The following is a 25,018-nucleotide window of genomic DNA, read 5'->3' as shown; positions in this document are numbered from 1 at the left end:
CTCCCATACGTTTTGGAACTTTCCTTTGCATCTAGAACCACACGGTAGATCCCACGTCCTGACGTAAAAAGCTGTTCTGACTCTTTTACTGATTAAAAAAAATTTTTTTGCTATCATATTTTTAAGTTCCAATAATTGATTCTAGTTGTTTGATTATTTTTATAGCATCCTGTTTTTGAATATGGTATTTTCTCATATTTCTCTGAAGATATTCATTATAATTTCTTTGAAGTTTTCTTCTGCTCTTTGTGTTTCCCTCAGTTCCTAATTTTTCATGCTTCTTTGTTTTGGTCTTTCTATTTAATCTTGGAAGCTTTCCTTAAATGTCTGATGATCCTGGCTATCTGTATGTTTTTAAGAGTGAAGCTTTAAAAGGAGAATTTGAAAGTGTATGTACATGGTGGTTATGTTGACCTGTAGGCTTCAGTATAGGGCAATTGGCTTGCCAGCTGTTTTTTTGTTTGTTTGTTTGTTTTTTCCCAATACCTGTAGATCTTGCCTCTTGAGCCAGTCACTTTCTTCAGAGAAGAATGTTTCAATCTCCTTCCTGGGAGTTGTAATCCTGGTTGTCACTCTTCTAGGAGCCATGTTGGGGGAAGTAGACTGGGATTCTCATCATTAAGTATGAAGACTTTAACTTCATCACTCTTTTTTTATGGCCCACCTCACTCTCACTGTCATTTGGGTCAAGTGTCCCAGCTCTAGAGCTGCTCTGAATCAGTTTAACCTGTTTCCTGCAGAGATCTGGTTCTCCTTAGTACAAGTGGGATGGCAGAAGTCTAACTGCTCCTTACACAGACATCCAAAGCCATCCCTCTTTCGTGCTCTGCCTAACCTCCACTTCTGTACATAGTGCCTCTAATTCCTAAGCCTTTCCAGGATTCACAGGGAGCAAATCTGCTTGCTGCTTACCAATATTCCCCTCTTCAGATACTTAGATTTAATCACTCTCCACTCTGCTAAATCAGTTACCACTCCTGTAGCAGCCTTCTATCTTCATATTCTGTGGTCAAGTGCCACTTATCTTCTAGTGCCATTAGATATGGCGGTTTATTGTTTCTGTTTCTTGTTCTCCTTGTTGTTTGGGAGTGATGTTTGAGAGGAGGAAGAGAGTGAAGGAAAAAAATCTTGATTTTTCTATCTTTAATCGGGAAGTCATGAAAGGAAAAAAGTTGCAAAAGGTATATATGATATTCTTTTATTGGTGGGTTTAATGACAGTCCATGAATTAACTTAGCATTTATTTATTTATTAAGCTCAGATATAACATGGTAGTTAAGAGCATGGGCTCTGAAGGCAGAATGCTGTAAACTTACTTAAGCTCTCTGTATCTTCTTTTCATTATTTGTAGATTAAATAAGTTAATACACATAAAGAGCTTACCTGGCACCTAACATCAATATGATGTTTTTCATTATTATTGTTAATGTTGTTATTTTTATTATTATGATGGCCTTGGCACTCTGCTGGTTATATAATGGAAAACAAAATAGAAGCAAGATCTTTCCTCCAGTGAAGGGGAACAGTTCCGCCATTTCAGGGTGCTAAGGACACTGGGTCCAAAACTGGCACTCTATTACATATTTGTGACAAATTCAAGACTGAGACAAGGGTCTTGAACACTCACTTCCATGATGATATTACCAGAGCCCTGTGTTCCTCTTCTTAAATGCAAACAGTAGCAGCTACCATGTAGTCAGTGATTATTCTGCACCAGGTAGTTTACGTAAATGATTCCATTGAATCCTCAGACCAAGCCTACAAATTAGGTATTATCAACTCCATTTTATGGATGATGAAACTGAGGCTCAAGGTAACTTGTCCAAGGTCATACAGCTGGCAAGTGGCAGAGCTGGAATTCCAACCTAAGTCCACGACCTGAAGTAATACAACCTGACCATTTAACCACACATTAGCCTTAAAAAAAAATTACATCGTGTCCCATGTCCAGTGCTTTACTCAAAGTAACATTGCTAAGTGACTAATACTTATTTGATTTGAATGGGTATTTGATTTGAATGGATTGTTTTCCTCTGATATAGGAGGTGATAGGGCTTTATGAGGACTTGTGAAAAGAGAAAAATAAATCAGAATGGAGAGATCGCGGGGGTGGAACATCAGTGAAAAACTTCCTAATTTGGTCTCAGCATGATTGGGCAAGGATTATCACTTTGTACCTTTATATTTTGGCACAAAAAGACTTCTGAACTAAGATTTTAGTTCCTGCATTCTTCTCTTTCATTGTATTCCCAACGCTTGTTTTCAATGAAATTCTATTGGCTACAAATGCATATTGCTAGAACACACATTTTGGATATTTTTTCCAAATGTGGCCTTATTTGGCTAAGCAAAAGAAATCCTCTGGATTTCTCAGCCAGCCCGGGGGACCTTAAGCTCCTACACCTATTGTTTTCCATTACCATAAATATGGGTGCTTGGCAGGGGGATGCCAGGCCGAAGGCGATGTGGTTAGGACTGGAACATTCCAGGATGGGGCCCACTAGACAGGTTGTCAGAAAAGCTTGCCTGCAGCTCACAGTGGCTACAATTGCCTTTGTACTGCATTCTATGTAAAATAAGAGTGTTATCTTCATGACTATCATCATATCAAACAGATTAGGCTATTAGACATTTTGTGGCTAAGTCCAAGGGTTGAGATCATGCATTATTGGAGGTACCACCTTTAATAACAAGAATTCAATTACCCTTTGGCTTCTTGGTCTCTGTATGCACCTGGCTTTTTGTTCAAAGGTGATGTTGCCATTTTGTCCTTCAAGTGGTGCTTTCCAAGCCAGGTGTTTTAATGTACACTTCCAAGGACAAAGTTCTTTGGAAATCCGTTTTGTGTCCTTTAAGCACAGTAAATCTGAACTGATGATAGTCAACTTGATGACACCATGAACCATTAAACTGAACAAATTCAAATAGCACTGCTCCTGACCCAGACCTTGTTCTCTTGGATACAAGCTCCAAAAATGCCTAGGGTAGAGCTAGCTAAAGTCACTGAATAATAATGAAAGATAAGTTTCAATTATCATTCATTTATTCACAATTCATTCGTTCATTCAGGCTCAGGTCTATACAGCACTCCAAACCAATAGACTGAGTCATCAGTGGTTTCACCATTCTGGCCTGTGATATAACAAGGCCATCTGCCCGACAGAAGGTCTTGCCAATCCTGTCTTGCTTCTTTAGAACCTAGTCAGAAACCAAGACAGAGGGTTGTAAAGAGTGTCCTTACTTTCCTTGTCCAATCCTCTATCTCTTTTTCTCATTATTTGCAGCAGTTGCAACTACAGAGCTTTTGTTACCAACGCTAACAGAGTATGCCTTTGGCTTATGGGAAGGGGCAATTACCATTGCTGAAAGGCACAGCAGGTAAAATGGCAACACAAACCAGCTAGAACACAAATCTAAGGCCCCACAGCAAGAGTGGGGCATAGTGACAGCCCCTCTTTTGCAACCAAATGCTGTTGCTACAGCTATGTTCTTTCCTAGCTTCAAGTCCCCCTACCATACTTCTGTGGCTCTGCGCGTGTGCGCGCGTGTGTGTGTGTACACGTGCATGTGTGTGTATGTGTGTGGTATGTGGTGGAGGCTGGAGAATCCTGAAGAACAAGCTTCAGGTTTCATTCATCTTGGGGAGTTGCTGTCAGTCAGCTCTAGCAGGGGTCAATCTGAGATGGCCAGCTGAAAACTCTGTGATGGGTCAGCTCAGAGGTGAGGATGATGTTTTTAAGCGTTTTAATCTTTGCTTTTCGTTGTAGGTTAGATGCAGTCCCTTTCCCAGAAGGCTCTGTGCCTTTCAAAACAGAATACTAGCATTCTCCCTGCTCTCTTGCTGCCCTGTGGTTTTTTACTCATTTGTTATACTAGTATTGATTTTATACTCTACCTTCCAGCCTTCACTTATCGTCATAACCTACCAAAGCCCCAGTAAACAGGCAGACTCTTGCAGCAATCCTAAATACAATTAAATGGATCATCTGAGAACATCAGGAAGGGGAGTTAGTAAAAACCCCTGAAGGGACCTCAGTGTGTGCTAGGCAACTAAGTGTGGGTGCCTTGGTGGCAGCACATGTCATCCATTCACCATGCCTATATCTATAGTGTGTGTTAAAGCAGGGTGGTGAAGGGAGATCATTGGAATAAAACTCAGGAGACTGAGATGTTGATTTCTGCTCTGCTATTAGATTCTCTGTTACTGGGGCAAAGTCTTTGGCCTGAACAACTGGAAAAATGGAGTAGCTTTTAACAAAAATGGGAAAAACTCATAAATGGAGCACGAAGATTTGGGGTAAAGATCAGGAGTTTGATTCTGGGTACACTGAAACTTAATATTTAAGTAGAGATACCAAGTAAGCAGTTGACTATATGACTGGAATTTAGGAAACAGGTCATAACTGGAAGTGTAAACCTGACATTTATGGCATAGAGTGGTATTTAAAGCCATGAGAGCAGAAGAGATCACCAAGGGAGTGAGTGCAGATAGAGAGGAGGACCAAGGACTGAGCTGTGCGGCACGCCAATGTTAAAAGATCAGAGAAATTAAGAAGAAACTATAAACAAAGCAAACAAAAAAGTCTGCAAGCTAAATTTGCTCCCTGGACTAGATCAAGATTTGGGAAGTTTCACAGGAGTTTAGAACTAGAAGAGACCACGGAGAACATCTATTTCAACCAAGAATGCTAAAATAAACTAAGAACCAAGAGACTTGGGTTCTAGTCCTGATTTTATGCCTAGGTGAGTGACCATGACCACTGCAGGACATCTGAGCCTGTCCCAAATATCCATAAGACATTTGGTCCACACCAAAAAGTCCTTGATATTTGGTCTTGACCAAAACTTCCATCAACATTTGGTCCATAAGACATTTGGTCCATGCCAAAAGGTCCTTGATATTTGGTCCTCTCCAAAACCATTTGGCATGGACCAAATATGCTCATGGACATTTTGGGTAGGACCAAATTTCCAGGACCTTTTGGTGTGGACCAAATGCCTTATGGACATTTTGGATAGGACTAAATATGACCAAATCTCAAGGACGTTTTGGCATGGACCAAAATCTTATGACTATTTTGGACAGGACTAAGTGTTTGCTAATCGACCTTGACAAATCACTTAACTTCTTTGGGTCTCTCTTTCATATCTAGGAAGTAAGATAGCTAGACCAGATGACTCCCAAGGTTTAGACATTCATGATTCTATATCCTCATTTTAGAGAGGAAGAAACTGAAGTCCAGAGAGGGGGAATAAGTAACTCGCCCAACATACTGGCATTAGGAAAAGACCTCAGGCCAGTGTGTCTTCTTCTATACTGTTGGTCTTGAACCCTGTATGAATATTAGAATCCCTGGGGAGCTTTTCATAATACTGATTACTGGGTTCCTAACCTAAAGTGTCTCATTTCGTTGGCTGGGTTGTGTTTGGCATTAGTATTTTTGACATTCCTCAGGTAATTCTAATGTGCAGCCAGGGTTGAAAACCCTCTGCTCTACATTTACAAGGCATGGCAGTGTTTTGCTAGCTGCTACACCACTCTGCATCTTGATTTGTATTTCTAACACAAAAATGATTCACTCAATTTTAAACCCATTTATTCAGATGCAGATTGTTACAGGAGGATAGCTTTCTAGACCTTATGAAACCAAAGTAGCAAGTATCAGCTTTCCCTGAAGCTCAGTAAAGTGGCATGACCATAGCTTTCTTGAACTCCATCCTAGAAGTGAAATGTTGTGAAAAGCCACGAAGCCATGGCCAGTGTGGGAGGAAGCATGGAGGGATCATTTGCTTTTCTTCCCCACCTTTTTGGAAAAAGAATACAAGGTTTGTTCCAAAAATAAACTTACCAGGTTAATGAGCAGGGTATCAGACACAGGACACAAATGCTGTTGCTTTTACCATATTTGTATGAGAGGAAGAGTCATGCTGTCCATTGTAGCAGCCTTGTTGCTTTACAGTGGCTTCTCACCAAAGCTTTGCCACTTTGCACAGCAATAGGATATGGGATTTCTTGATTAAAACCTACTTCCTCTATACGCAACATTTGGCTCTGTATTTGTGGGGGTGTGTGTCCGTGTGCATGTCTGCATGTGTATGAGTTGGGGTATATGTTTAAAACTGTATTCTAGTGTTCACTTTCTCTGGGGAGCATGTGTCTAGGAGAATACCCTTTTTTTTTTTTTTTTTTGTGGTAGGCGGGCCTCTCACTGCTGTGGCCTCTCCCGTTGCGGAGCACAGGCTCCGGACGCGCAGGCTCGGCGGCCATGGCTCACGGACCCGGCTGCTCCGCGGCATGTGGGATCTTCCCAGACCGGGGCACGAACCCGTGTCCCCTGCATCGGCAGGCAGACTCTCAACCACTGCGCCCCCAGGGAAGCCCGAGAATAGCCATTTTGAACTAAGTCGGGACACAGACCTGGACTGTGGAGACACATTATAGTCTTACCACATACACCTACCACTCTAGTAGTGCCAACCAAATGATTTTACTGGGCTTCCCTGGTGGCGCAGTGGTTGAGAGTCCGCCTGCCGACGCAGGGAACACAGGTTCGTGTCCCGGTCTGGGAAGATCCCACATGCTGCGGAACGGCTAGGCCCGTGAGCCACGGACGCTGACACTGTGCGTCCGGAGCCTGTGCTCCGCAACGGGAGAGGCCACCACAGTGAGAGGCCCGCGTACCGCGCAAAAAAAAAAAATTCTACCGTGCGATGCACTAGTAATTAACCTGGTCAATTTCCCTTGCATGCCTCTTGTCTAAAAAAAGATTTTACCGTGCATAATGCACTAGTAATTAACCTGGTCAATTTCCTTTGCTTGCCTCTTGTCTAAAAAAAGATTTTACCGTGCATAATGCACTAGTAATTGACCTGGTCAATTTCCTTTGCGTGCCTCTTGTCTATTTCATACTTATTTTTTTAGTGCCCTTTATAACTAAATCACTATCTTAGTTTAGGAGCATAAAAATATATTGTGTATGACTTGGTTTGCTCATAAAATTGTCATATTTGATATATTTAAAGATGTGAAGGCCTGGGGGAGAAAAACAGAAAAAATTCAGGGGAGAAACCAAGCAAGTCCTGAGAAACAATTTTTTTTTTTCCTCTGGGTCTTCAGAGCTCACTTCCGCTCAGACGTGCAGCCCTTAATAATGAACACAGGCTTGGAATACACTCTGAGATTGCTCTAGGGTGACTAGGGCTCAAGATAATTGTAATTTTTAAAAATAGGTTTCACCGTTGTTTGGAACCATCTACAATTCAATTTACTTTATTGCACAAGCCATGAATAATGCTATGAAAGAAAATGGACGGGCTAGCGCTGCCAGCCTGGTTCAGCATTCCAGAAACATGCAGTTCTATGGATTCAACCAGTTGATAAGGACAGATTCAAATGGAAATGGAATTTCAGAGTATGTAATCCTGGACACCAACTGGAAAGAATGGGAACTCCACAGTACTTACACTGTGGACATGGAAACAGAGCTCCTACGATTCAGAGAGACCCCAATTCACTTCCCTGGTGGCAGGCCCCCTCAAGCAGATGCAAAATGCTGGTTTGCAGAAGGGAAGATCTGCCAAGGAGGTAAGGAATGGAAAATCAATGGTAGTCAATTTGGCTCAGCTTGGGTTATAGGGAACCTCTTTAGGAGAAGGCATATTTTAATATTGGGACACTCATAGAATCAGTCATTTGCATTTAGGTGACATAAACATCTCGGCACTCTACATAGTTAATTTAAAATAATAAGGACAATGATAGGTACTTTGCAGCCTTAAATAACCATCCACAATTTAAAAGCCCCCCCTACCTGTTTTTAAAAGGATCCTACTCCCAAAGAGGTTTTTCTAATAAGAGGAAGGCATGATGCTTTTTCTTGGTCTTTTGTAGGCTGTGATCTGTGACTGTTCCCCCTGCTAGAAAATTCACCTGTCCTTCCCTTGATGTATCCAAATCCTTTCAATCAGGTTCCACCACAGAAATACCATTTTCCACCCTCTCCTCTCTGAACTCCCTGTTGAACTAAAAGTCTGTACCTCACAGCTTAGCACAAAATTGCTTTTCAGTTGTTTCTTGTGTATTGATTTGTATCTCTTCCTCCCAAATGGACTGCTCCTTGAGGGCAGGGACCAGAGCTAATAATTCTTATAACCCTCCAGCCACCCAACACAGTTGGCATCCCATGAATACTTGCATTTGATTGACTGATGGAACTCCTCTAGTTTGTGGAAGAGGGGAAACTCCATCTAGTCTCTGAGAGCCAGAGGGGAAATTTGGAAGGATCTATACTATTCCTATGCAAGTGTACCCCACACCCTTCTAAAACCAAATGCATCTATTTGAAATAGACTTCAACTTCTATTTTGTTTTAGCATGACATACCCAGCTACCTCTTTACTTGCCTCATCATATATTTCCCTCTGAAATCTTAGTAATCTATCCAAATACTTAGATTTTACAGAGGACAATTTACATCCTAGTGAAAACACTAATTATCAAAAACAAACTTACCCTTGAAGGACAAGTGTTAGGTTTTTCATCTATAACTCACGAGGTCTATGGGCTCAGGTGAATTAGAAAGGTCTTTTATTTTATGAAGCCAACATAATACCCTTCGCAGGTGAGATAATATATTTATTCTCAAGAACTCTATTGCTGTCCAACTTAAAGTACTCAAAGTTTTCCATTCGTGGACTTTTTTTCTCCAAAGAAACACCCGGGTCAGCCTTAATTCATGTGATTTGTTATTGTCAGAGTGGTGAGTGGTTTTGCTTCAGAACAGTGAAATTGCTTTCTGTGTCCATAAAGTCAACAAGACAGACTGTGCCGGAGAAAAATAGAATTAAGTTAGGTAGATGTAGCTTGATTTTAGAGTCACCAGAAAGCACGAGGAGTCGCTCAGTGGTGCCCTTTATTTACAGCCTCTTTCTGATGCCATTCTCCCTCTTCCTCTTCCTCTCTGCAGGCATCGACCCTGCCTTTGCTGTGATGGTCTGCCTTGCCTTGCTTATAGCCCTGCTATCTATTAATGGATTTGCTTACTTTATAAGGTACATTTTTTCTTTTTGTATGTAAAAACACAAGCCCATTATAGCCTTGTTAATATTGATTTCTGGGAAGTCATGTTTCAGTATAATTGCCTCATTACATGACCCACTGATTTTCTTTTTTCCGTAGTGATTTACCATCCCTACCGGCCCATTTAGAGTGAAGTGTTTTCATGATGCCAAGAATAACTTCCTCAGCTGTGTTGTCAGTGTTGTGGCCTGTGAGTAGATCTGGCTGTCAACACTATCGTGAAATAAGGGAACTAGTACTTTAGGGCCTGCCTACTCCCTAGCTGTGCTCCCTTTTCCACTGGTAGAGTCTCCTATAACCACTTCCTTCCTCAAATGGTATGGACTGGTAGGTATGGACTGGGATATTTTAACAAGTTCCAAGAATTAGGCAGACTTTGGCTAGAATCTAAGATTTAGGAATAATGGTATTAATTCACAGGACTGTAGTGGGGATTAAATAAACTGAAGCAAGTATTGTACCTAGAACAATAGCTGACTCACAGTAGGTGCTCAAGAAACGGTAAATCTCATCTGCTTCCCAAGCACGTGGGACTCTCCTGCTGATTGTTGGGAGCCCAGGATCCTCACTTTGACAGTAATCTCTTTTGCCCAGGGTATCATATTCCAGATTTTTACTGTCCTTCTTCCTTGGACAAAAACTATCCTAGTTGATCATCAACATCATCAAGTCCTTGTTTTTCTCCCGCAGATCATTTAATACACCACCAACTACTCTGATGAACTAATTCAGGATCAGGGATAAATGGCTGAAGATGGCTTAATATGACATCCCTTTCTTATAATCTTTGCATTTTAACAGTTGGATCCTCCCCACATTAGGGTGATTTGGGAAAAATGAAAAATGAAATCAGCCATACCCCTCCCACTTTACCTTTTCCACCCTGCGAACCACACCTTTGTTATCTCTTTGTGGGTGGTCCTAACAACATGACAAGAACTTGGTAGGGAACGGGAGTGGAGCTATTTTGGAAAATTCCAAGAAGAAAAATGTCTAGAGTGTATTAAGTAGCTGTGTAAATTTTTTTTTTTTTTTCCTGTGGTACGCGGGCCTCTCACTGTTGTGGCCTCTCCCGTTGCGGAGCACAGCCTCCGGACGCGCAGGCTCAGTGGCCATGGCTCACGGGCCCAGCCGCTCTGCCGCATGTGGGATCTTCCCGGACCGGGGCACGAACCCGTGTCCCCTGCATCGACAGGCGGACTCTCAACCACTGCGCCACCAGGGAAGCCCTGGCAGCTGTGTAAATTTGGACAAGACACTAAATCTCTCTTGGCCAGAATTTTCTCATTTGTAAAATGAAGGAATTGGATTAGATGATCTTTAAGAGCCCTTCCAGCTCTGATGTTCTAATGAGTCTGCAAAATCCTGGATTGAAACTATAACAGGTGTTACTCTTAGTGTTAGAATGTTAGCATCGCTATGAAAAACCACTATTATCCATCTCCCCAGTATTAGAGACTTGATAAAGCCACACAAAATAGTAGGTAGCTTATGCATTGTTAAAGCACACTTGAGAAAGACAATAGTGTAGTTCAAAGGAAGTTTTTTTTTCAGTTTCTATGACTGTGACATATCTCTGCTCAGAACAGAAATTTAATGTCTTTAGCTGCTGCCAAAGAATAAAGTATTTAATTAACATCATGAGATACTTAGTGAAAATAAATGCCCTCCAATCAAAATCTTCCCCCTCTAGGGAAATTTGAAGAGTAATAGGCTCTGGTTCCCCAATGCCAAAAGATGCCATGGCAAGGTGGAAAATGGAATCACTTAGCTGTTTATTTGTCGGTCCCCCCCCCCCCGACTCTCCCCCAAATGACTGATCTCACTGGTCTTTCCCATGGAATGGACTGTTTTTTTGGGCTTAGAGTGAGCCTAACCTGCAATTCTCAGGAAGGGAAGGAAAAAAAGAAAAAAAAAGTCATGGGAGGGGGTTTGTTTGGATCTTGTGGGCTGAAGGGCAAAGAAGACTGGAGAGGAAAATGATTGGAGAGGAAAATGAGTGAGACAGTTGGTACTTCAAGTGGTCACAGAAAACTCAGAGATGGGAGAGAGGCACATCATTTCCCAGAGTCACTTGGGCCTTGGTTCTTCAGTTAACAAAGCACAAAAGATGCCCTCTCTCTGCTGCCTTCCTGCCTCTCGCTGCCCACCGCGGCTGCAATCAGAAGAGCTGAGCGGCTGATGAGTTTCTGTAATAGATGGTGATTACTTGCAGGAGAGTGGCTCTCTGTTCCTTCCTTTTCTCTGTGTTTTGATTGTTTAAGTTTTTTTCTTTCTTCAGAAAGAAAGACGTGCAAAGAACCCAACCACCCCAAAACAAAGGATTCTTTGAACTCCTCCTTTCTCCCTACTCTGAACCAGATTGCCTCGCCTTTCTATAAAGCTCTCCCGTGCTCTGTAATACTAATGATGATAATGAAAATAATGAGCTCTTATACTTTCATAGTGCTTCGCGCTTTTCGGAGCACTTTCACATATATTATCTCATTTGATTTTCAAAACAACTCTATAAAGCGAGTAATGCAAGGACTATTATCTGGCGAGGTAGATGAGGACACTGGGGCATGAAGAGGTTAAATTATTTATCCAAGGTAATCTGGCTAATTAATGACAGAATCTGGATTGAGAGTCCAGTTTTTTTTCTACTAGAGTGTATTCTGTAGCATGATTATTTTTACAGGTGTGCCTGTTTTAAGACAATTCACTGCACATATGAAATAGATAAGTTAGGGAGTGATGCTTTACTTTGCCAAAAGATTCATGTGCTCTACCCAAGAATTCACTACAGGGCTCTTTTAATTTTCTCTGCAGGGCAGCAGCTCCCACAGTGATAAGGGACATATTTGTTGGCAGACAATTAGAAACACATTAATTGTTTGTTTACAAATCAGTAGAATCACTGAGAAAAACTGTCTGGGTTGCCAGTACTTAAAGCTACAGTGACACTGTAGACTTCTTAGAGCAACTTGACAAAGCAGTTTCATTCAGTGGTTGTTTTCCCCATTCTGGCTGTCGGCTTTAATACATTCCACAGGGTGACCATTAAGGGGTTATGGAAAAAGTGAAGCCAAACTGTAGCTATCAGAGCCCCCAAGACAAAACAGAACAAAACAACCACACGGACTAATCCAAGGTTCCCTTCAGGTCCTCAGGTTGCTCAGTTAGCTCAACTGAGGACCCACCTGGCTGTGTGGGTAGACATCATAAACTCCTATGTGTCTAGTAATTGATTTGTAAGAAATAATTGCATTCACCGCAAATTAATGGACATGTTTGGAGAGAATGAGGTTTAAACTGTGAGACAAGACTCTTTAAACAAGAGACCAATTCAGTCAAAGGAAAAAAAACTCAGTCAGCCCACTTGTTTGGAATCATGTGGACAAAGCAACCAACTGATTGAATTTTTCCACTTTTCAACCTGTTGCTTTGGCAACGTACAGATGCAACTTTGCAAGACAAGTGGTCTTGCGGGCAGAAATCTGGGCCCACAGCCAGACACCAAGGATTCAAGTCCCAGCTCTGCCTCAGGCTGTGGAATCTCACATAATTTGCTTAATTTTGTTTTGTTTCTTTAATGTGTGTTTTTGTATTTATAAAATGGAGATTAATGATTCTTGGCCTTGGTATTATCAGAATATATACTATGGCATATGAGAAAAGTTGTTGAGTTCTTTAAAAGTATTCAGAGGTGTTGTTTTGAATGTACCCTTGATGTGGAATCACTGTTTTATTAGTCTGAGATATCATCCCCATGCAGCGCTTTCCCTTTTGATACCTCTTTAATAGCATTTTCACTTTTCTCTTTTGGTCTTTGTAACATTGCAAGTGATGAGGACCAGGCTCGTTCTCTCTCTTTGCTGTGGATACTGTGGTAAACATCTATGTGTGGTTATTCTCTCAATTATCTTGTGTATTTTTAAACTTCTGTCATAGGGCAAATTTACCCCTGGTTTGCAAAACATCCAGCCCCCTGTGACCATCTGATTGTATGCTTCTTTCAGACGTCGTATAAATAAAATCCAGTTGATTAAAGGACCCAACAGAATTCTACTGACTTTGGAGGATGTGACGTTTATCAATCCCCACTTTGGCAGTAAGGTAAGGAGCATCCCTTGCTCTTACTGCACGGCCCAAGCTGGTATCCACACGCCACAAGTGACTATTGGGCACTTGGCATGTAGCTAGCCTGAACTGAGATGTGCTATAAGAGTAAAATACACGTTGGACTTAGAAGACAGTATAAATGTAAAATATCTCATTAAAATTTTAAAATATATTAATGACATGTCAAAATGATAATACTTTAGATATATTGGGTTAAATATATTACTAAAATTAACCTCACCTGTTTCTTTTTAGGTTTTTTAATGTGACTACTAGAAAACTTAAAAGTACACATGTGGCTCATGTTACATTTCTATTGGATAGTGCTGTCTTAGTTTTGAGAAAGTGACGCAGCGCACTTTGAGCAATAGTGTAGCTTTGACTACATATAGCCCTTTTTTGTACATTTGGACTCAACATGTGATTGCTAGCTCCTCAATGGTGGGGGTACATCTTTTTTGTTTTAATGTTAGCCCATAGCACCTGATGTGGTGCTGATGGTGTAATAGGTGCTCTTAAAAGTGGTGAATGAATCAACGAGTGAAAGAAAGTTAAGCGTCACCAGGGGTCCTCTTCTGATTGTGATTGTGTCGTAATTGGCTATTTTCACTGAGTGCCTGCCACTATGTCCTGGCCTTGGGCTAGGCTTTGTAAGAGATGGCATGTAGTCCCTGCCTTCGTGGAGATTACCGTCAAGTCAGAGAGACAAATCATACCATACGAGTCGGTAGATGCCACATTGCACAAAGGACACTAGAAATATGGTAGAACTTAAGAGGAGATAGACCAGTGGAGGAAGGCTTCTTAGAGACCCAGCACCGAATCTGGGTCTTAAAGAAGGCGGGAGAGGATTTGTCTAGGTCCCAGGTCACAAACTGGTAACCACTTTTGTCTGACATTTATGGTTTAAAAAAATTGTAGCCAGAATTTTGGAATTGTGAGATTATACATAAAAACCTGGATTTCTGGAGGTTCTTTATAGGTTGGAAGATCTATCAACTTTGGGCATCATTGTGGCAACTGGCTGAAACTCTTCAGTAGTTGCCGTTTTGGGAAGAATTTGCAAAAACGGTGTCTGCAGTTTGACACAGTTCCCATCACTCTCTATTGTCTTAATACTCAACTTAATTCATCAATTTATATTACCTGCCTCGCCCCTATAGGCCTCCTAGGCAGAGAAAACAGCACAAACAAGAGCTTGGAAAAGAAAATGTGTAGGGAAGAGTTTTGTCCAATGCAGCTAGTAGTAGGAGACTGTGCCTCTTTGTGCCCAGTATATGTGGTCAAAATAAAGACATTAGTCTTTGCCAATTCTAGTATGGTGGTGGCAGGGTGTAGGGAGAGGATCCCCACACCTCACATTGTTCTTATGTGCTATTTACTTTTGCTACACCAGCATACCAGATCTGAGAATTAATTATCTCTGTGACAGAACTGATCACTTGCCTAAATGTGACACTAAGAGGTATGCTTTAACTAGTTGGCTGGGTGAGAGTGGATTTACATGATAATACCCTGTGCATTTGGAATCAAATGAAAAGTTCAGCTGTTTGCTTTAAGTCTCAGTTACAACCCTAACTCTTACTTGTTTAAATCACCAGATCCTTTTGTAAGGTTGATATCACGTTCCTGGAAAGGTATTGCTGAATGCCAAAATGATCACTGTGGCTGAAAGCTACATTCTACCCTTATGCCATCAAAACTTATTGATGTTAGTCTCTATTTTTGAAGCCACCAGAGGACACTGGAACTCAAGTGGTGGAATTTGTCTGGATTTGTCATATTCAATATGACTAGATGTTTTGGGTCTAAAGTGTCAAAACAATAAACATAGCTCAATTTTGGACTGAATTAGCCTCTCCTTTTTATAGGCCTTGCAGTAGTCCAGTAAATATAAAACCTCCTCCAATTATGCCTTCTCTCTTTCCTACTGAGACACAAAATATATTTGGGTTTCATACCAGTTCTCACAAAATCACCATAAATAGCAGAATAGTGCTACCTTCAGATGAGCAAAGTGCCCAAGGTTTTAAAATCTTGTTCATGATAATAGATCTTTTCTTTTACTTGTGCATAAATTCTGACATAATGAGAGTTAAAAAAAACAATCATCATCACTTCTCACCATATGAGTGATAAAAATTAATAGCAACAGGGATAGATAGCCTTACAGGGCTTCTTCTTCTTCTTCTTCTTCTTCTTCTTCTTCTTCTTCTCCTCCTCCTTCTCCTCCTTCTTTCTTTGCTATATTGGCCCAGGTGGAAAGGGATGGCATTACCTAGAAGAGCATAGCCCTTGGCCTCCAGATCCTTTGTGGCACTTGGCTTGTATCATGGGTTCTTATGGAAGAAGATAAGGGGAGCATATATTTTCCTTAACTGCTGTGTAGTCACAAACTTGCAGCTGGCTGTGTCTAACTAGTCAAGAAGCCAAGGCGAGAATTCCATCCAAATGGAATGTCTGAAAGTGTAAACTCTTGGTGCATAAAAAATTAATTCAGTCTAGAAAAATTGGCAGGTCAGTAGAAGTCAGGTCAGGAAAGGAAGTTTTTAGAAGAAAGTGAAGCTGAAGCCCGAATATATGTGGATTTTGGCAGATTCTCTTGCTTTCTCCTTTGCCCTTCATGGAGAGGTTTATATCTCAATATACAGATCTAGGTGCTCCTGCTGAGATATGAAAATAAAGAATGAAAGGGAAGTGGATTCCTCTCTGGCCTTGCTCTGTTGAGGAGAGTTCAGGTTGATGCAAGGGATATGTGAAGAGTCAAGTTTTCCACCTTGTCTGAATCTTGAGCTGTTGGGACTTCAACACATCAGGGGCTAAGTATAGTTTACTATTGCCTTGGAGCTTTGTGATTGTCTTGTCTTGGTAGAATGAACTGAACTCGGGGCTAAATCAACTGATGAGCTTCAGTTTATCAAAGACTGTTAAGGGCAGAGTGTGTGAAACTACTTAAGATTAATTTTTATTGGTGAGCAAGAGAGAAACAAAGCATGATGTGGTACAAAGAACACAAGACTGGAAACATAACATCTACGTTCCTCTTCCAGTCCCTAAGTCCCCCTCTAGGTCTCTGTTTCTTCATTGTAAAATGAGAGTGTTGGAGTTGGTGGTGGGGAATGGCCTAGACAATACCAAATGTAACTGCTAACTCTGAATTGCTATAATTTTAAGAAAGGTATATTTAGAGAAGTGGAAAAGGATATGAGGAACTTGTTGACTTATTATTTCTTCATATGAAGTACGTCTGCTGGTTCAGTTGAAGATATTACGTTCAGTTGAAGATGTTCAATTTTAAAAGTTAACACAGATTGGAGATAACCCTTCCTTTTGTCATTCAACTGTACACTTCCTAGCCCTCTCTTATCAGACTTCTGTGTACTAATTAACAAATAAAGGAATAAGAAATTTGGCCTATTTAAACATCAGACTTATAAATCATGGGCAGATGATCTTCTCACTCTCTACCATCTTATAGCTTTCTGAGATATCTTCTGCCATTAATCTTGACTGCACAAAAAAGGATGCCATTCAAGATGGTATAACATAAAGAGCTAGGCCTAAGAGCCAGAACAGTGGGATTCTGTCCTAAGTTTTCTATTGATTTTTTCAAAATGTTAGATTCTCATCTTTTTCTCATTTTTGTCTATAAAATGAGGGTCCCAAATTAAATTATGACAGGCGTTCTTTCTTGTCCCCCAAAATCCACGGCTCTAATCTTCTCTAGGAGATGGAAATATCTGCAGAGCTTTGCCTTTCCTTTGTGGTATATGGAGGTGAATTGTGGTATACGGAGGTGAAGCACAGAACCAATCCTAGCATTAAAAAATGCTGGGGATAGGAAAAATTAATCAATCTCATGTTTATAGAGCTCAACTCATAGAGTTACTCGATTAGGAATTAAAAAAGAAAAAGAATACCATGTAAGCATAGTGTCTATACCATAGCTCAATGCTCTGTCCTTAATCACGATAATTTTGTTCATAAACTTTCTTTTCTAATCCTTTCACAGAGAGGAAGTCGTGTCAGTGTAAGCTTCCAGATCACGTCGGAGGTCCAAAGTGGAAGGTACCCAAGGCTCTCCTTTTCTTCAGGGAGTCTAACTCCAGCTATCTATGAAAACTCCAACATAGCAATTTATGAGGTAGGATATCCAACAGCTATCTAATCTGCTGCCTTCTTCGGTTTTAAATTGAGGCAGTGACGTAGGACTTACTTAGTCTTTGTGCCAAAATATTGAGGCCTTTGGTAAGTCTTTCCTTTTGATGAGTATTTTTGTCCATTATCCCCTTACAGACTTGTTTGGTTGACATTTTTGACGATGATTTTCCTCGGCAGCTAATCTACTTACTTCCAACTTCATTGATCTTTCAACACCATGTATTTACTATGAATGCAGAAAAAAGTTCGTGAGGCCCAAACACTTAACCATGTCACTCATTCCAGAAGACATAGATATCATAATAGAAGAAATGACTTCCTGAGTGAACTGTTTGTGATGGGATGTCTAGAGACATGCTTATATAGAGTAAGGCTTGGGGCAAGCTCTTCCCTTCAAATACTGCTTGTTCTTCCTTTACCTGTTATTCTCTGATATTACTGAAATCTTTAAAAAATTATTCATTTCTTTCCTTTCCTCAGCCTGTACTTCCTCTTGCAGTAAAAGGTTACCTTCTGATGTCTAAAATAGAAATCCTTTTTATTTCACTTAAATTTCTGTCTTTCATGCTTTAAGAGACCACCCCCAACCCCTTGTTCTAAGATACTGGAATTTGGCAACCAGAACAAATCTTGCATCAGTTAGAGAGACGAACTGTTTCTTCTCAGCAGGAAAGAGTTAAGCAGGGGGTAAAAGGGAAACTAGACTGCCTTTCTGTCCCTCCTAAGTAAGGCCTTCCCAGTATGGTTTCCTTGTTTTGTTTGAAGATACTCCCAAAAGCAGCAAACACTCTCAACTTCAATAGTAACTACAAAGAAAGTCCAAAACAGGCCAGAATGAGTTTTTAGGTTGTCCACCATTGGATTTTCCAAGTGAATGCTCTCCTTCATTGGATAAATAATTTATAGCTACATAAAAACACCAAGATTAGCATGGCATATATTTTCTCATTGTACCTGAAGTGTGTTGACTTACATTTGGAGCAGGAAACCTCTGGATCTTGCCTTGAACTTAATTTAATCAAAGAGGAGATTTGATTCAAATGTAAACTTGAGGTATTGGGGAATTGACAGTTCTACTCTCTCAAAGACCAAAGGCAAGATAATCTCAAGATAATGTTCAGGATGTCAAATGGAATGGGGCTGATGGTTTACAAATATATTGACATCTCTAAGATTCTGAAGTAAATCTCAGTACCTATGGCAGTCTCTTGGTTTTTCATCTGTAAATTGAGGGGTTGAACTAAATTCTTAATCTTGGCTGTTCATTAGAATCTCTGTGGGAAACTTAAAAAAATACCTATGCCCAGGCATAGTAACTCTGATTCATTTGGTATGGGGTGGGCCCAGGCATTGGTATTTCTTTTCAAAGTTCCCCTATATGTGCAGCCAGGGTTGAGAATTGCTGAACTAAGAGTAAGCCCTCTTCTGGCCCAGATATGCTATGAATCTCTGATTCTGTGGAAGAATTTATGTGTTTAATTGTGGTATGTTTTATTTGGTGGAGCTGGAAGGTGATAGTGTAGAATTAAGAAGGGAGAAAATAAACATCTGTATGTAATTGGCCTTTAAGAATTTGTCAGATATTTCCTCACTTTGGAAGGAAGCAGTGAGTTGAGTTAGTTCCCATAATGCCTGTTGTTGGTCAGTCAGATCATGGGTGTTTCTGAACTGTGTAGGCCAAAGGAGGACTTTATCTGCACAAAAGGAAGGTGTTAGTGAGAATAATACCACGCCATGAGGTCAAGATTAGGCTGATGGCAGGGTGTAAAGGAAGACAGTTGAAGCTAGAAAACTGCCTAGCTAGAGCTAAAGAGGACTCCGGGAGAGAGCGGTAGTCAATCGAATCAACAGACCAAAGAAAGAGGTCCAGTGTGCCTTCTGAAACAGCCCTCTATTAGGAGTGTTTTAAAGATTCATTATCTAGTTTCTGTTTAGAATAAACCAAATTTTCATAAGAATTTTTACTGGAAGGTGTGGAAGTTCCAGACAGTGTGCCTGGAGTAGCAGATACCTAATAACAGAGGACAGGCTTCTTTAGGACATTCCATAACATTGTAATACACTGACACAGATTCACACTTTGATGGGACACACAGATGCATAGCCTTCGGAACTGTACAGGAAAATCAGCCCTTATCTCAGAGATACTCTGTGAGATGTAAAAGGAAAGCCAGCTGAGCAGACTGCTGGGGAAAGAGCAATGACTGGCCGATGCAATGGGGACGTGTCAGGATCTGTTCTAATAGCCACAGTCTAGGGGAGAGGGGGTGAGGTGGGCAGTAGTGCAACCCTGACACACTCAGAGAGAACCCACTGAACTGATCCTCCCTTTTTATTCTCTGACTCCTTCTGTCCCTCAACCTCTCCCTGTGTTTTTCTCTTTGTCTCATTTCTGTCTCTCCCCCGTACACCCTCCCCATTCATCTCTCTTTTCCAGAGCCTTTTTTTCTATCTTCCCACCTTCTATATCCCATATAGCTCTCTCTCCACTCCTCTCCTTTGCACCAACCATCTTTTCTCTCTCATCACAGAATTGGATCATCAAAGCTGAAAAGGACCTTAGAAATCATCTAAGTCGTCCAGCTCTATCAATCAGTGAGGAAACTGAGGCTCAGGCCAATGAGGTAGCTACCCTAAGACCACCCCTGAATTTGAGGCAAAGCCAGGTCTAGAACTTAATTCTCTTGACTCTTAGTTAATGCAACAGGGCCTTAGTGCAAAACTGATGGACTTTAAGTTACTTCTAAAAACTTTAGTGGATAGAGTTTGATGTTTCTTCCTCTTAATTAAAAAGTGAATGATGAAAAAAAAAAAAAAGTGAATGATGAGTGAAGTATTTTATCATTCTTTCTCTTAAAAGAAAAAACAAAACAAATAAATAGTGCATGCACGGTAAAGATAAAACCGGCCCATATCCTCCCTTTTCCTCATTACTCATAAAGTAGGATACACACAGACTTAATAAACATTTGCTTATAAAGTTCATGAGAATTGTTTAAATCTTGAAACAAACACACACAAATCCCCCAAACCAAAGAAAGCCCATGGGAGGAAAGAGCAACAAAGTGGGAGATGGAAGACCTTGGTTGTGTTACTACCTAACCTTCTGACCTTGGGCAAGTCATTTAATCTCTTCAGGCTTCAATTACTTTAAATATGAAGCCCTCAAATTTGGTGATTTGGGAGGAAAAAAAGTTCTGCTTAACTACTTGTAAAAGTTAATAAGCAAGAGAGAAAGCGGACCCATATCTGCAATACGGTGGATTCCAGGAAGAAGGTATTAGGCACTGGCTATAGGCAGAGTAAGGGCTGCCAGTACTGATATTCAGGCTGTACACTGCACAAGGGAACCACTTCTAAGAGGGTACTATCCACATTGTAGACATATAGTAACGTATATGAGAGTGGTGCAGGAGTGAGCAAAGAGATTCTGGCCTCTCAGCCTAGTTCTGGAATGAGGTAGCGGACCTGACAAAGAGGCCTTACCTGGCAGGCAGGGCTTGGTGGTACGCAGAATACTGAAGCTGCTAGTGGAGTGTTTTCCCTGGTGTCTGAAGGATGTATGAGTCAACGAGAGTGTGGTACATGCACAGATATATACAGCTGGGGCTGCTGCCCAACATCACAGGGCTGCCACAGGCTGCAAAATAATATTCTCACATTATTTTTTTACTTGAGGGAAAGCACCCTTTGCTAATTAGCACAAAGGTGCCATAGAAGCTAGCGGTGACCATGGTCCATGTAATATAATGGCAAACGTGCTGGGAAGGCTTTACTATATACACATCAGTATATGTGTATAACCCACACATGGGCTGACTTTGTAAACTTTCAGATTAAACCTCAGCCTTTGATCCCTCTAAAGGGCAAAATCCTTTAGATTTTGTGGGGCCTTACAATGGGCCTTTCTAACCAGTTCCTAAGTGACTATGATGTAATTGGTCTAGGGCCACACTCAGGGAACTGCTGGGCAAGAGACCAGGAAAGCTGCCTTTGGTACTTTGACCAATCTGCTACAGACAGGCACTGGTCCTGGACTACCTGTCTGAATTTTGTGGGCGTGAGCCTGGCTGACACAGTTTTGTTCAGCTGCTGAAGGTCTCTAGAAGCCATTTCCTAGTTAAAGGGTTTTGAGCTCCTTGGCCAGAAGATACCCTCTAACACACAGTACGGCGAGTAACTCAGATGCCTGCAGCTCCCATTATTAGCCTTTGCCTCCGGCTGGTCTCCAGATGTAGTGCCACAGCTGGATATATTCCATAATAAGAGAGTGGCTACACTCTCTTATTCTCGGAATTTGACTGTACAGAGCTCTCTGCTTTATTATCTCTACTTGATGACAAATTGGTGCAGCCTGAAATAGAATCTCCAGGCTATAGGTAATAGATGTGAGAGCACTTTGAAGAGGAGAGAGCGCTGTGCAAATGTAAGGCATTATTATTATTATTACAGAGAAAAAGGAATCTGTGTATTGCTTTCTTCAGATTTGGGCTGGACAGAAACTAAATAGGGCCTGGTGACTGATGAATCCTTGAGGCTATGCACGTAGAAGAAAATTATCTATCAGGCACTGGTGTTAAAGTGAAGACAGTAAAATAATTGTTGTCTTTGACTTGACAGCAGCCTTAGAAATAGCTGTTTTGTGCTTAAAAAGTCAGAAATAGACTTCTGAAAGAGTCTAGATTACTCTATTACTATGGTAGTACATTTGTACATCCAAATAAAAAATGTTTAATCGATGTTTAAGCCAATCAGTTTATGATTAAAGCATAACAGGCCCCCAAAATGACCTGTCCCACAAGAGAAAAATGGATCAAGGTAAATGCAGGAAACATTTGTTGCACTACATCTCCTGCCCTACATCTCTCGACATAGACGCCTCAAGGCAGTGAGAATTGCAGCCACTAACCATCACCATTAATCGCAGGAAACCTGGTGCTACATCACTTAGCTATGAATGAGTGAAATGACCCGGGACTTTCTGCAGTTAGTTAAGGAAGTCGTTGCAGAGAGCAGTATCATTCCTTTGATGACATCTGCATCCCTGCAATTGTTTCCCTGCTTTAGTTAATCGGAATTTTAAACTTTAACTTCTCTGTGTGACCTCCTTTTTAGCTCTGAATACAGAATGTCCATGGGGCGGAGGGTGAGAGAGGAGGAACAACGCTTGTTTAGGCTGATGGTCTAACTATAGACTCTTCATGTGGAAGGGACATTGCTCTAAAGCTGCTGGCAACTAAGGCTCACCAACAATCTTTACCTTTTCTTTCTAGGGTGATTGGGTGTGGCTGAAAAAGTTCCCCTCTGGAGATTTTGGAGACATTAAATCCATCAAATCAAGTGCAAGTGATATGTTTGAAATGGTATGAGAAACCCTCTCTTATATATATTCCCACTGAAACCACCAATCGTTTCTCCAAAGTAACTAATACCAGCTGTTAGGAAGATCCTTTAACAGATCAGTGCAGGGAAACTATAGGGTAGCTACTGACTCATTACGACTGTATGATGCAATGGCAAAAGTATGGGCTCCGGAGTCAGAAAGACATGAAGGATTCACTTCTCAGCTCTACCACTTAAGAGATATATGAGCTTGGAAAAGTCACCTAAACTCCCTGAGCTTTACTTTCCTTATTTTTATTTCTTCCCAGGGCTGAGATCTTGCACATTTCCTGACATACAGCTTCTTCGTAAAATGGTATCTGATTATTATTAAGTACATATCCCATAATCATTCAAAATCTCCGTTTGCCAGGCCTGGAAAAGTCATCTGGTAATTTCTGTTTACATAAGAAAAATGGTGATTTCCCAATCCCACCAATTATATTTAAAAAGTCCTTGGGGGCTTCCCTGGTGGCGCAGTGGTTGAGAGTCCGCCTGCCGATGGAGGGGACACGGGTTCGTGCCCCGGTCTGGGAAGATCCCACGTGCCGCGGAGCGGCTGGGCCCGTGAGCCATGGCTGCTGAGCCTGCGCGTCCGGAGCCTGTGCTCCGCAACGGGAGAGGCCACGACAGTGAGAGGCCCGCGTACCGCAAAAAAAAAAAAAAAAAAAGTCCTTGGATAGTTTGTTTAAGGAAGCAGTCTGTACATAAGGCAGAGATGATGATGCTTCCTCTCAAACCATTTAAAATTGACTCCTCCTTGAACTTTGAGTCCATAAAAGATTTACGGAACTGTCTGGTTCCTTCAGACTCATGAAAGTGGGATTTCTAGAAGATAATGATATATTTCTTCACATTTATGAATCAGGCAAGTTCAAATCAATCCAATAGGTTTGAATGAGACACCTGCTACATCCAGACTGTACAAGTGTACAAGTGAGAAAACAAGGGAAATGGGGAAATGGAAGAGGTGCAGCCCATGAGGGACCCAATGTGCCTCATGGATCAGAATGAGATGTTATGATTTGGTATTTCCCTTACATGTGGTTTTGATGCCTGGAGCTGAAGGAAAAATAGTGAGAGATGAATCCAGAAGGAGTGACCAAGGTCAGAGCTAGAATAAGCAGTCCCACACTGGTTTGATGATCTGGGATGCTAAACAGAGAGCTAGATCCAAAGTATGGAGCCAAACAATGCCAAACCTGGGGGAGCTGATAAACTACAAGTGTGGAAATAAGAAGACCCAAGGTAGAGTGTGTCCATGATACCTTTTTTTGGGTAATTTAAAATTTTGACATAATTTCAAACTTGCAGCAAAGCTGCAAGAATAATTCAAGGAACTACTGTATATCCTACCCAGATTCAGCAATTGTTTACATTTTTCCTAGTGCTTTTCATTCTCTATTTATAAATTTATGTACAGTCGGCCTTCAGAGTCCATGTGTTCTGCACCCCTTGATTTGACCAACTTCAGATTGGTTGAATCTGCAGCTGCAGAACCCACGGATACGGAGGGCCCACTGTACTATTTTATTTTATTTTTGTTTTTTTTAAGTTGACAAGTATTTATTACATTGTTTGATAACAACCAATATTATGTGTTAACTATTATTTTTTTAAAGGATAAAATCATGATTCTCGCACAAATACAAAATGAATACATGTCAAAGGTTTTGTTTAAATCATTAAATATATAAGGGAATCAGGAAGATATTACAACCACTTCAAGGGAGAATTCAAAGTACTGCTGTATCATTTTTTATAAGGGACTTCAGCGTCCATGGAGTTTGGTGTCCTCCTGGGTTTGGAATCAATCCCCAGTGGACACTGAGGGTTGACTATGTATATTCTTTTCTTCTCAACCATTTGAGAGTAAGGTGTAGACATCATGCCATTTTACCTCTAAATACTTCAGTGTTTATTTCCTAAAAACAAAGGCATTCTTGTATATAACTATGGTATAATCATCAAAATCAGAAAATTTAGCATTGATACAGTAATATTATCTAAACTACTGCTCATATTTTAATTTTATCATTAGTCATAATACATTATAGCTAATTTTTCCCTGGGCCAGTTTCCAATCAGAGTTTCCACATTATAGTTGGTTGTCATGTCTTTTTAGTTGCCTTTAATCTGAAACAGAGTCTCAGCTTTTTGCTGTTGTTGTTTTTCTTTATCTTGATATTTTTGGAAGAATTCAGCTGAGTTATTTTGTAGATGGCCCCTCAATTTGGGTTTTTTCCATGTTCTTCATGGTTAGATTTAGGTTATGCATCTTCAGCCAGAATG

The 25,018-nt window shown here is 40.8% G+C and overlaps 1 protein-coding gene across 1 annotated transcript in view; it reads left to right on the top strand.

Annotated features, from left to right (window-relative positions):
- Positions 1–25,018, top strand: part of GUCY2F (guanylate cyclase 2F, retinal) — a 96,264-nt gene that overhangs the window by 31,617 nt on the left and 39,629 nt on the right. Inside the window, exons 4-8 of the mRNA XM_032618956.1 lie at positions 7,231–7,585; positions 8,967–9,051; positions 13,081–13,177; positions 17,196–17,327; positions 22,618–22,707. Coding sequence (XP_032474847.1) covers positions 7,231–7,585; positions 8,967–9,051; positions 13,081–13,177; positions 17,196–17,327; positions 22,618–22,707 — 759 coding nt within the window. The remainder of the gene's footprint in view (positions 1–7,230; positions 7,586–8,966; positions 9,052–13,080; positions 13,178–17,195; positions 17,328–22,617; positions 22,708–25,018) is intronic.

The sequence above is a fragment of the Phocoena sinus genome, chromosome X (assembly GCF_008692025.1).
Source record: "Phocoena sinus isolate mPhoSin1 chromosome X, mPhoSin1.pri, whole genome shotgun sequence".
In the NCBI taxonomy this organism is placed as follows: domain Eukaryota; kingdom Metazoa; phylum Chordata; class Mammalia; order Artiodactyla; family Phocoenidae; genus Phocoena; species Phocoena sinus.
The sequence above is the reverse complement of the archived record's forward strand: the minus strand, read 5'-3'. Positions and strand labels throughout refer to the sequence as shown.